We start from the raw sequence: 12391 nt of genomic DNA, 5'->3' as shown, positions 1-12391 counted from the left end.
TGAAAGTGTGGACCATTAAAAACTGGTACTCTTTTAATTACTTTAGTTTTCCCATTAAACTCTATATAAACTTTTCTGATATAAAATTCCCATATCGGTATAGTACACATACTGCACAGAGTGTAAATTGGCTTACTAAAAATGTGAGTGCAATTTTAAAGTAGTAGAAAATTAGCAACTGCTATCTAATATGCAGTTATTTAGGTTTGAATTTATAGTCATCCTGTGTAGAAGATAGATAAGAAATCGCGTGGTGACTTTTAACCCGGTTATGGCTATCCTGAACAAGGATGTTTGTGGAATGGAATGGAATTCTTAAAACCGTGGTGCGAATGAAATACTCTTTTCTGCTGCGTCGTTTAATTTCAATACCGCTTTGTTTTGTAATGTATTTCGGAAGTCTCGAAACCTTTAACGTTAATAAAAAGGCCTGCTTGCAACGTATGTACGTATCCATTCACCGAAGGAATTTTTGTTTGCTGTCGTAAGGTCACAAGGTGCATTTCCAGAGGTATCGTTATACGGAGGCCGTTCCGATCTGATTGTATTATCAAACGTATTCTTGACTGCAGGATATTTAGAAGAACTGTTGTACGTTTGTTTATTTAAGATCAAGGGTCCTTATACTATTAATTGAAGCAGAGGAATATTAAAGGAAGTTTGAATCTAGTGTTTCTTAAAGATGGTCTCCATTTTCCTGGTTGGAAGTTGAGAGCGTATTCTTGCATCGAGGGAGTCGATTAATGATTAAAAAACGTCGTACAAATCCGGGGCATCCAGGACTATTACATAATCTAACAGCTTCTACGGCATTTTTCTTTTTAACCGAAACCGAAAAATACGATAATTGTCCTATATATTAAGAGTCCTGGAAATTAAAGCAATAAATTAACATTTGCAGAGAAAATTCGAAATGAATAAGTTAAACTTGCGAAAACTCTGACTTATTAATGTGACTACATAAGTAAAACAAATAGTTTCTGCTTCCGTTGTGGCATTCCTTGCCAAAACAGCAAATTGTACCATTATTATAGACTTTCAATATAAATAAGATGATAAATTGCGTAGTTACCATGGTGACATTTTTGAGAACCGATAGATCAGTTCAGAGCCCGAACCTCGCCCTTTAAATTAATGGTAATCCTTTTGTCTAGACTTATCTCTGTACATTCTACGGATGCTGCAGTGCTTTCACTAAACGAAACAATGAAACCGTTTTGCGGATTTGCCCTTGTGATTAATTTTCCAGCGGTTAGTACCGTCGCATTTTAAACAAGTAACTCGAAAAAGAAGTAGAGCGACAATCTTCTTACATACCGTTAGTCAGATTTAACACTTAGCGAACTCGAACAATAATCCCAGGGGAAAAAATTAAATGGAAGTCATAAAGCAGCCAAGTATAGCCCAAAAAGGAATGAACGTAATTTATATTTAAACCACCACCTGTTAGACTATACTGCAAACAGCAGCCGAGCGAGCTTTAAGCGTAACTAAACGAATATATTTATGAGTATACGGCGGAGCTTAAACTAAAAATTATATTGCGGCGTTTCGCAAATTCAGTAACGAGGGAGTATCAACTCAAAAACGTAAATGTTCTTTTTTGCAGTATGAGAGCTTGGAATTAACTTAATTTGTATACAAATCTACCAATATCTGTACTAAAATACAGTGATATATATTCACGAACAAAAATATAATTTTTAATCCTGTCTATTGCAAAAAATAGTTGGGCGAAAGAGGGAAACCTTTGTTATTAATAGCAGTTGTAATCTTGTTTCAATTTTTGATGAATGAATGAAGTCTCCGTTAGTTATTTTTTGTCTTTAATTAAATATCTTGGAAAGATTCCCAGATCGAGTGGGATTGCATGGGGAGCTTTTTGAAGATAGAGGTAGGTTAAATGGGAAAAGTGTTGTAATTGCCGATTAAAATTACCTGTAGAAGATTTGATAATTATAGCATGTCAAAATTTGAAAAAAATACGGCATCGGTTTCAAAAAATTAAATATTTGCTTAATTATAAAAGCCATCGTAAAAAATCTCATAGGATAGATAGGATAATCTCAAAGATAATGTTAATCGGAAATTCAAGATTGTTTTTATCAACATGTTCATAGTAACTTTCTTTTGTTAAATTGACAGTTTCATTTCTCCGTAAGCTCTCAATTCACGGTAGGCCACGTTAAAAGCACGTATTATAATTATTGGACGCCAGCTTCGCAAGTGGTAGTTTTTGAATTATCAGAAGATTCTTTAAAGGATCCCTAACGTCATGAATTAATAACAAAATGATAAGATTGAGCAGAGAATATTGGACGAATATCTGATGAAGCCCAAACATTTTTTTGATAAAAACCATCGTGATTTAACAAGGATTTTTGTTAACTCTTTGAAAAGTATACTTGAAAGGCATCGGTCGCTTGGGGAATGTAGGAAACATTATTCAAGAATTTTCTGAGAATTCCTTAAAATACAGACACCAGATTACCACAACAACAATTTGATTAGGGCTCGTTGTCAAATGTTATTAACAATCACGTTTTAATCTCTGTTTATCTTGCATAATGCGCAATGGTATACTTTTATAAACCGTAATCGCTAAATAGGACAATGCAAGATACGTTATAACGTAGGTCAGGGGTATCAAATTGCGTCAAAAAAAGTTACCTTCATGCAATAATTCGTATGGATAGTAAAATTGAGCACGTTGTTGTGTGAAGTTAAATTAATGATAACCTGTTTGCTATAATTGGGGAAATTTCATTTGAATTTATTTAAGTTATTAAACCAACAACTCCTTAGACGATTTTATTATTACTTCCCTCCTATCTTGCCAGTTTTATATAGTGAGTTGTTTTTTGAAAGAAGCTGAGTGGCACTAAACGTTAGGTTAAGGTACAAGGAAGCGACAAAGATTTTGGGCTCGGGCGAATTAACCGCTTTTCATGCTTTCCATCCATGAGGTACCTGGTCGTTTAAGAGGTAGGGTTTTCAGAAACGCAGTGCCACTGAAACTCGCGTATCAGGAGCGGTATTTTTTCATTAAACTTTAACGCTGGAAGGAAGGTAAATTTTGAACTCAAAACTGATTGTCGAGATCACTTTGTGTTTAATCGTTTTTACGGATATTGCAATGGAATTTCCCAAGTTCTAAATAAAACATTTCTAACGCAAAAGGTCTTCAGATCTGGTGGATCCTCTGTGGCCGAGTCATCAAATCTGGTAGATTCTTGGTTGACGGTATGAGGACCGGCCTTATTTATTTTTCAAAGATACACGAAAGGACTATTTAAATAAGCAACAAATTAGAATTTAGGATGCTTTGGTAACATTTACAGTCGAGTCACTGAAAGAAGGAAGATTTTCACCATTCAATACGAAAATTCATTGCAATTTTATTTTCTATTCTTGGGGATTTAAACGTGATAAAGAAAAAAGTGAAACGCTTCTGACACAAACGTCACCAGATGTGATGAAGAATGTTAGAGTATCCGTATGAGAATCTGCGTTATTTGTTTTTAAACATGCAAAAAGAGAGTATGTAAAAAGGCAATAAGTTTAGAATTTAAGATTTTTGTAGAGAAATTCTTGCTATTTAGTATTTTCGATATCTTAATGATATTTACAGGAGGTTCACCGAAAGAAAAAGATCACGTTTCCAATACAAAGATTAGCAAACGAAACGCATTGCAACTGCGTATTGCTATAATTAACCAAACCAATTGAAGTTTTATTTGCTATTTCTATAAGCAAAAAAAAACATAATTTCTAACATCGTAAGAAGTAATGAAAAGGGTCTCTTTAATAATTCAAGAATTAGGTTGCACTGCGTCTTATGCACATTACTTTTTTTCCCATTGAAAATTGAACTCAAATATCATTTGCGTAATTGAGGACTACACGAAGAATTTTCTTAAGACTCTTTAAGGATTTCTTAAAATATGGAATTTTAATCTAAATAATTTGTACCATACTCGTATTTCAAACGTAGTGTATAATTTAAACAAGCAGGTGTAAGAAGAACATAAATATTGCAAAGGGAAATTTTCCACCAAAATTATAAGCAAATTAATTAATGTTCCTTTCGAGAAAATAATCACTGAATATGGAAACGTTGCAAACCACTAATTTTACTATTTGCTGTTATTGTGCGAATCAGTTGCACATCGTTACAGATTACCACAACAACTGTTTGATTAGGACTCGTCGTGAGATGTTATTAAAAATTACTGGCTTTTAAATTTCTCTTTATCATTTTTAATGCACAATTGATGACTTTATGATCCGTAATCGCTAAGAATTAGCACGACACATTATAGCGCAGGTCAGGGGTATCAGTTACCTTTGTGTTGCAAGAAGTTAAAAAAATGATAACCCAGTTCCCTTATCAAAATTCGATGCAAAAAGTATTGATAAAAAGTCTAAAGGTGATTCTAGATTCGGTATAAATTTGTCCGAGAAAAATGCAATAGTAACATTTGGTTCAAGCAAGTTGACCGAAAATGGCTAAGTTTGCAGTGTTCTTCGTCGCAGCTTTGGCTTTCCAAGTAAGTAATCTTAACTCATAATTCTTTCTTGGCTAACGTTTTTGTTAACAGGCCACCTTTGCCTTCCCCAAGTATTTTGAGGAGGGAAAACTCGTAAACTACTTGGATGAAATCCAAACCGAAGTTAAGGATTTGACTCTCTTCCTTCGCAACGATTTCCCAGAAAACCACTTCGCCGTTGAGACCATCACCTGGCAATTCCGTCAACTTGCTTTTGTTGTTGATGAAATCATCAACAAAATTCACCAAGAAGTAAGTAACTAAGAAGCGTCTAAACAATTTTGTCTAACCAATTCTTATTTACAGATTTTCATCCACGAAGTAGAAGGTCACTATGTCTTCGAGCAAGTCACCTTCATGCTTAGGGAAATCCATGCCTCCCTCAAGAAGATGGCTCTCTTCACTGAAACGAGAGACCTTCACGAAGTTAAGAAGGACTTTATCCTGTGCATAGAAACCGTCTACGAAAACATTGAGAAATTGGTCCACCTTACTTACACCTCCTACCCCGAATTCCGTTTCACCCTCAAGTATCTTCTCGTCGACTTCATGACCACCCTTCACCACATTCGTTCTCATTGCGAACAATTGTTGAACACCGTCGAAGTTGAATTCACCCCAAAACACTTGATCACCAAGATCCATGACTACACTCGTGAATGTACCGAAATGATCAAGGAATTCAATCATCCCATGCAAATGAAAGTCGCCCTCCGGGGATATTTGAGATACGTTCGTGAAATCGTCTACCTCTTGGAAAAAGAAGTAAGTTGCTTATATATAAGTTGCGAAGGACGCTCTCGATCTTATTCCGCTCCAATGTTTAGACTATCGTAGGCGAGAAGGAGTTCGATCTCCTTATGCATCACCTCACCAACAAGCTCCGTGAAATCGTATTCCCGCTCATGGAACTTACCATGACCGAAGAAATGGTAGACATGAAGGTATTCAGAACCAAGTTTGTGACCTACCTCTTTGACATTGTAGGTGTCTTCGAACAAATGATCCAATATTGCGAAACCAAGCATATTCGTAAGTAGTGATAGGAGTCCAAGACGGTACAAGCTCAAAATTTAAATTTCAGCCGTCGAAATCAAGTACTTCATCCAAAGAATCATGCACAATTATTTGTACGCGGTGAAGAACGTCTGCTACGAAATTAGATTCGGTTGCAAAATCGGATTCTTCATGCCCGAATACTATACCATGCACTACTACGGCAAATACGGATACGGACTTTACGAAACCATGTTCCGTAAGCACTTTTTGAACTACGACATGGGAATGCACACCCTTTTCCCAATGCACAAATTCTTCATGGGCAAATACGAAAAAATGTACACCCCAATGTTCGGCAACATGCACAATTTCGATATGGAATACTACAACAAATACGGAATGGAAATGTTTTCCCGCAAATACGGAATGAACAAATACTTCAAGGAATTGCCATTCGAATTCGAAAGCAAGACCCCCAAGGAATTAGTTATGCGCATGGAAATGCTCGTCAAGCGCGTCGTCGAACACTTCGAATACAGAACCATGAACGTTAACGACGAATCCACCCTCTACTACATTCGCGAATTCCTCACCTGCCTCGACCTCATCTGCCACAGATTCGAATCCATCACCTACACCGACATGATGATCAGAGAATTCCTCATGAACCTCAAGGAAATGAAAATGGAACTCGAAAAGATGATCTCCATGCGCATGTTCCACAACGTTCACGAAATCAGAATGTACTTCGTCCGCTGCATCAAAATGGTCGCGACCCAGCTGTACAAAATGGTCATGGTCGAAAAATTCGAAACCGAGCACTTCGATCACGAGATGTTCAGACACATCCTTGTTGTATACATGAACTTCCTTCGCAAATTCCACGGTCGCGAATACATGATGCACACCACCTTCACCACTGGCCTTAAGACCCATAAGGAAATGATCATGCGCATGCACACTCTCACTGAAAAATTCATGGAATTCTTCAAATACGAACGTGTTGAAATCAAACATTGCATTCGTAACTTCATCGAAGTCATCGATTACGCCATCAAAAAACTGCACTATACCGTAAGTCAACCAATTGTCCATCGATCGCTCAATTTAGGTCTGCTTTGAATTACAGATGATGAACCATTTCGACCGTGACGAGACCGTCGTTCGCGAAATCTACATGCAGTTAAAGCAACTGAGAATGGAACCTCCTCACTTTCGATGGCATGGACATGCACAAGATGACCGTTCGCTTCGAAGAGTGCCTAAGAATGTTCACTATGCAAATGGAAAAGTTGGCCGTTTTTGAACACGAACACCCAATCTTGTTGAAGGAGATCTGCATGCGTTACGTCATGTTCCTCGAGAACTTCTGCCACAAGGGAATGGAAGTTTACCCAACCATGCACCACGATTTTGAAATGAAGAGAATGATGCCATTCTACTTCAGACACGAAATGAAGTATTAATTTTGTAACCAAATGTAACATATTAAATTTATTAAAATTTTGCAAACGAGCTTTATGTCAAATTTCATATCGAGCTGACGCATTATCCATGGAAAGGGAGAGGAGATTCCTTTACTTTTCGCAACGCAATGTAGCCACTAATTCAAGTTCAAAGGGCAAACACACTCAGTATTTTCAGGGATGATCGTATCATACTACCACCGCACATTTGTCGTGTAATATATGCTTATATTTCTACGATAGTTCCCGTAACTTGGAGAGACTGTCATGAAACGGAAATGAAATATAAAGTTGGTAGACAAATAGCGCTGGCATCGTAGAAAGTTTGCAAGTTTTCTGCTTTTATTTTCCAAAGTATTACAAATGCTAGCCCAATTTTATGTGAAATCTACATTATTAAGTTAATTATTAGGTCACATTAAGTTTAAGACACGGTATCAAATAAGTTCAGTGAGACTTTCATTCCAAAGAAAGAAATTGAACACTAACTCTTTGCTCAAATGGTCGGATTTAAACTGTTTTGTCTGAAAACCTCACGAGCAAGATACGTAACATGTGCACGATTTAGCACTTACGCTAATACTTCAGAAACAAACACGATCGGAGGTTCGACTACTTTAACCACAACTCATGTACCTACGATTTTCCTTTTGCCGTTGCAAATTGATTGAACCGAAACCGTTACGTTCGTGCAACTGAAAATAGGGAAAATTCAACATAACAGCGAAGTCGATCTCGCAAAATATTGACGTTTTCGCATAGTTTCCTTTTAAAAATTTTACATTTTGTTTTTACGCTTGGAATGGTCACCGAAAACGGCAATAAATCAAAAATGAAAATGTGTAAACATGTAGATTACATAAGGTATGTAGAAACGAGGATTGTTTTTCCACCCTCAGGTGCCTGACGATCGAGGAAAAGTAAAACTACTGAAAGCCGTCAGATCTCGTGGACCTTTTCGTGACATTTCAACTTTTATGACGGGCAGGTAAATTTGGAATTAAATCTAAGAACTAAAAGTGGAACGCTGTCAATTCATAGTGTAGACATTGATGATCGACAGGAAGACTGCTTATAACAGAAAAAGTCACAGAATCTGCAGGATTTTTGGATAACCTTGGTGCAGTACTCTGGCCTTATTTGTTTTCCAATCTTGCAAGATTGAAAATTCTCCATTTTTACAGAGAACCCGTGACTAATTAGCAATTTGCAAAGAGTATGATCCACATGTTAAAGTGTCATCAGTGATCTAATCTCATACACGTGAATAAGACCCCATCTCCTCTTAATAATACTCTTTTCCATATTTTCACAACGATCAAAATTAATAACCGGCATCCATTACTCTCAACATTTCAAAGAGCTCACAGAAATACGTGTATAATGCCATAAGCATAATATACATAGGTATAAAATATTGTTTTGCATATTGGTATCTTGAAGTAAAGGAGCGTAGTAAAGCGAAAAACATCGACGAACTTTGAAAGCTTTTCTTTGATCCAAATATCTAAGGTATGGAAACGTATAATATTTATACGGTCTATCACGCATTACTTTCGTTTTATGCCATTACAGTTACGAAATAGGACAAAGACATAAAAAAATCACACAAAAAATACACTTTGAGGAGGGTTGTAAATTTATGTCGTACAATGTAGCTTATATTTAGCCAACGTAGAGCTATTGGATGCGTCATAAATTGTGAAACGACCAAGCGGTTGAGGTTTGTGTACAATATGTTAGAGACGACAAACTGTTGCTGCTATTACCCGAGAGCAAGTACTTTCTTTTGTTAGCTTTTCGATCATACAGTTTGAAATAGAAAATTGAAACAAACTACTTCATTTCGAAACTTGTTTTCCCACACGTTTAACTGATGCGCATTATTTAATTAAAGTGTCTGCAAAGTTTTAACGTTAGCATTTTGTTAGGGATTAGCTTCGAAGGCGTTTTTTACTGCAGAAACTTGGGGATGGAATAAATAGTTCTTTCGGGTCTTTCAATAGCGGAAGCAGTAACATTAAATAGCACTTTTTATTATTTTGCTTGGCAGTAGCCAGTAGGGCAGTATTTCATTTTTGTTTTACAATCACATTGCATTATAATGTAGTTTGTGTATCACAAATATCTTTATAATGATCATTCCGTTAATAAAAATACCGTTCAACCTCTTTCACATGTCAAGGTACCCGTTTCTCTCCGTGAAGCCATCAAAATGGCGAGAATTTAAACTGAAAAACCAATTTTGAATAAATATGATATGATTTTTGGAACGCGTTTTTCAGACGTTCTCGTGTGTATGAAACTGTGCAAGCTGCAAAAGTCCTAAAGTTTACGCAATTAGAGAGATGTGCATCTTTAATTTGAGAAAGAAATTTGAAATACGTTTCAGAACTTGTAAAAATTGTCCAGTTTAAGAGGAAGAAAGATTTTAAACTCTTTAGGAGTTGTTAATGGAAATCTATAATTTCTTTACCTCGGGGGTATTCTGGAAATGGACAGCAAATCCTTTAGGTTAACTGTTGTTTCGAAAAATGATCCCCATTTTATATGAGTTCAAATACGTATATGCAAATATATTCCAGCTTCATGGAATGAAGTTCATATGCAGCCAGTAGCAATGAATAATACAAATGTCACATTTCAATTTAATTTCAATAATGTTGTACATTTCGCATATCCTCTAAATGAAAGCGGCCATTTAAATGAAACTCGAAATTCATACATATAATCGCATAAATTAAACCCGTGTTATTTAAATTCTCACTTTTACAAAACACGGAGTTTAATTGATCGTAATGTAGCCCTTTCGCAAAGTGCGATCCGACCGATGATAGGGAGTCTGTGTCGATTTTCTCAAGGCATTGCTTTATTCCGTGATGGGAAATTTTATTGCAGATGCAAGCATACCATCAAGGCAGGATTCTCAATTTCTGCTTTCCTAATTTTAATTCGAAATTCAATTTCCATTTAGATAAGCTACCCAGCAGCTTATATACATTTATAATACGTTAAAAGTTTAGATGCGCCAAGCAAGCTTTAATATATAAAAGGGCTCTCCAACTTTTAACATTACCATTATCGAAATACCGAAGGGTCGGGAATTATTTATTGCAATATCTTATGAAATGGAAGTAATCAAAGGGAGTCTCGCAGTACATTTTCTTATTAGAAATAATGGCGTTAATGTAGAGAAAGACAACAGCTCTACATCGATACCAAAGTCATGAATGGTCATGAACTCTTAATTATAATTAAATGTTTGGTACGATTAGGCGATTATAAAATCTGATATAGCCATGATGATTCAAGATAAGGACCAGAGGTTGACGTTAATTATTTAATTTAATGAATTTGGCGATCTATAATTTGATCAGTCACTGGATTGCGGATGCGTTGTAATCGATTAATCACGGGGAACGTTACTAGAGACAGTCTGACGACCGATAATATTATTTTAATCGGTTTCACGTGCTCAATACAGCTCAGTCAGGATTACTCATGATGGTATGTTTCGAGTTTCATGTGAAACGCTGGCCTTTATACACATTTGGAAGAAAACGATCCAATGCATTAATTGCTGGAAATCTGTCTAAAGGAGTTTGTTTGCCAATACTAATTTGTATGAAGTTTACTTAAGTATCGACCAAACTGTTAACCACCAAGGTCGTTTCCTTAATGAATTCATGGCTGAAAATGCGTTCACTTTGCACAATGGCAGAACTTGCAGCAATTATCCTGCAAGTTATACGTTTCTTAATAGCCTAGGTAGAAGCCTTAACAAGTGTAACAATAATTCTCTGCATTTTGTAAACAATTTGAACGTACACAATACTGTTGCTGAATCCAATCATTTCCCTGTAACACTGGAATTAAATTTTGTTCATGATTATTATGGTACATATTCATCAAACAGATGTGAAAAAAAAGAGAATCATTGAAGTGGAGTGACACAACTAGCCAAAATTATTACATCCAAATGCAATTGTCGCCAACTCCTCTACTAGGCAGCTCTGTTGCCAGATTCACAAAAATAACTAAAAAACCCTAAGGAAACTAATTACTCTGCGAACGTAGTTACACATCATTTGACTTCAAAAAAACAGTATAAAAAATTGCTAAAGAAAAAAGTGCATTTTTAAAAATCTCGACTCTATGCATTAAGTAACGTCAAAAAATCACTCTATGTGTTGGGAAACTTTAAAGCCTTTTAACCAAACTGCTACAAGCAACCCAGTAACCATTGAGCAGTGGGAACATTTCTTCGCTTCTCATTACCTAGGGTTTTAGACAGCAATACACGTCTGGATGCCTGCCAAGCTGCCATCCTCTACTTGATGAAGCCATCAGTATGGTAGAAGGAAACTTGACCTTAAATTCAACCAACAGTTATGAATCACCTGTAATTGCTGTTAAAAAATATAGAAGATACTCATTTGACAAAGATGTCTCCCAAATTCAACTGTCCGCGTATACAATTTGAAGTCAGAAGGTTTCAAATTCTCCCAGCGAATAGAAAAAATTATTTATTAAAATGTTCTTTAGCTCTCGCTTAAATTTAGCATCAATTTTTTACCCTTTCTGGGAGTTTGTTAAAAAGACCAATTCCTGCTTTAAAAGGCGATTTTCTAGGCGATTTTTTTGCAATAGGAATGTGAACTTCTGCTCAGTGCAGTAATTTTCTGTAAAAAGATTACTTTAAATGCAATTAAATTATTATTATTATTATTATTAAAAAATTCATGCATAAATTGTGATTTGGTTAATTGATAACGCTCTTGCGGATGAACTTCTAAAAATAGCACAGGCCCTACCCATCGTTTTATATGGGTAACGTTGAACAAATTAGAGACAAGCTTTAGCACCTACTATTTTCCAATATTTCTATAAAACGCATAGGAAACTGATCACCTAGGTTGCCTACAATATGATAAATTCAATATTGCCTGCAAGGGGGGTGTTCGACTTGCCCCCCCCCCTTTGTTTTTGTATTTGCCAAGGTTTCGTATCTCACTCGAAAATTATTCAATTTTTCTGAAGAAGATATATCGCGACTATTCTCAGACAATCTCCGTACACTTAGAAAATGTTGCTCTTTTTTGCAACTAAATTTTGGAAGTTGCCGAGTTTACATGCCACTTTCAACAAAACGGACTGCCTACTTACTATAAAAATGAAAACCAAAAACCAAACGAAAGGCAACAAGTGTGCTCTGTCCAAGATCTCTTGCGCTTGAAACGAATTTGCGCTCGAAGGACCAACAAATGTTGTATACCTAAATGGACTTTAATTTTTAATAAATGTTTGCACTTACCCTTTCTGATCAAATTCCTTCGCCACGAGATAGATACGGGAGAGGAATAAGATAAATGTGCT

At 36.0% G+C, this 12391-nt stretch overlaps 2 protein-coding genes across 11 annotated transcripts in view; one reads left to right on the top strand and one right to left on the bottom strand.

Annotated features, from left to right (window-relative positions):
* LOC116171529 (cyclic nucleotide-gated channel rod photoreceptor subunit alpha) overlaps window positions 1–12391 on the bottom strand; it is a 249034-nt gene that overhangs the window by 39630 nt on the left and 197013 nt on the right. The gene's annotated exons all lie outside the window — the stretch shown is intronic.
* On the top strand, window positions 4464–7057 carry LOC116171530. The gene is made up of 6 exons (XM_031488420.1): window positions 4464–4550; window positions 4602–4802; window positions 4857–5315; window positions 5378–5582; window positions 5635–6623; window positions 6679–7057. The coding sequence occupies exons 1-6, from the start codon at window positions 4506–4508 to the stop codon at window positions 6853–6855; spliced, it is 2076 nt and encodes a 691-aa protein (XP_031344280.1). The 5' UTR covers window positions 4464–4505; the 3' UTR covers window positions 6856–7057.

Source organism: Photinus pyralis, unplaced genomic scaffold (genome assembly GCF_008802855.1).
Source record: "Photinus pyralis isolate 1611_PpyrPB1 unplaced genomic scaffold, Ppyr1.3 Ppyr1.4_LG5, whole genome shotgun sequence".
NCBI lineage: Eukaryota > Metazoa > Arthropoda > Insecta > Coleoptera > Lampyridae > Photinus > Photinus pyralis.
Note: the sequence above shows the minus strand (reverse complement) of the source record. Positions and strands in the feature narration are given on the sequence as shown.

What these genes read in the sequence shown, in the direction of transcription:
- LOC116171530 (XM_031488420.1), top strand. Translation starts at nt 4,506, where the DNA reads ATGGCTAAGTTTGCAGTGTTCTTCGTCGCAGCTTTGGCTTTCCAA. An exon ending in TCGCAGCTTTGGCTTTCCAA is followed by an intron (nt 4,551 to 4,601) that starts GTAAGTAATCTT and finishes TTTTGTTAACAG; the next exon opens with GCCACCTTTGCCTTCCCCAA. An exon ending in TCTACCTCTTGGAAAAAGAA is followed by an intron (nt 5,316 to 5,377) that starts GTAAGTTGCTTA and finishes TCCAATGTTTAG; the next exon opens with ACTATCGTAGGCGAGAAGGA.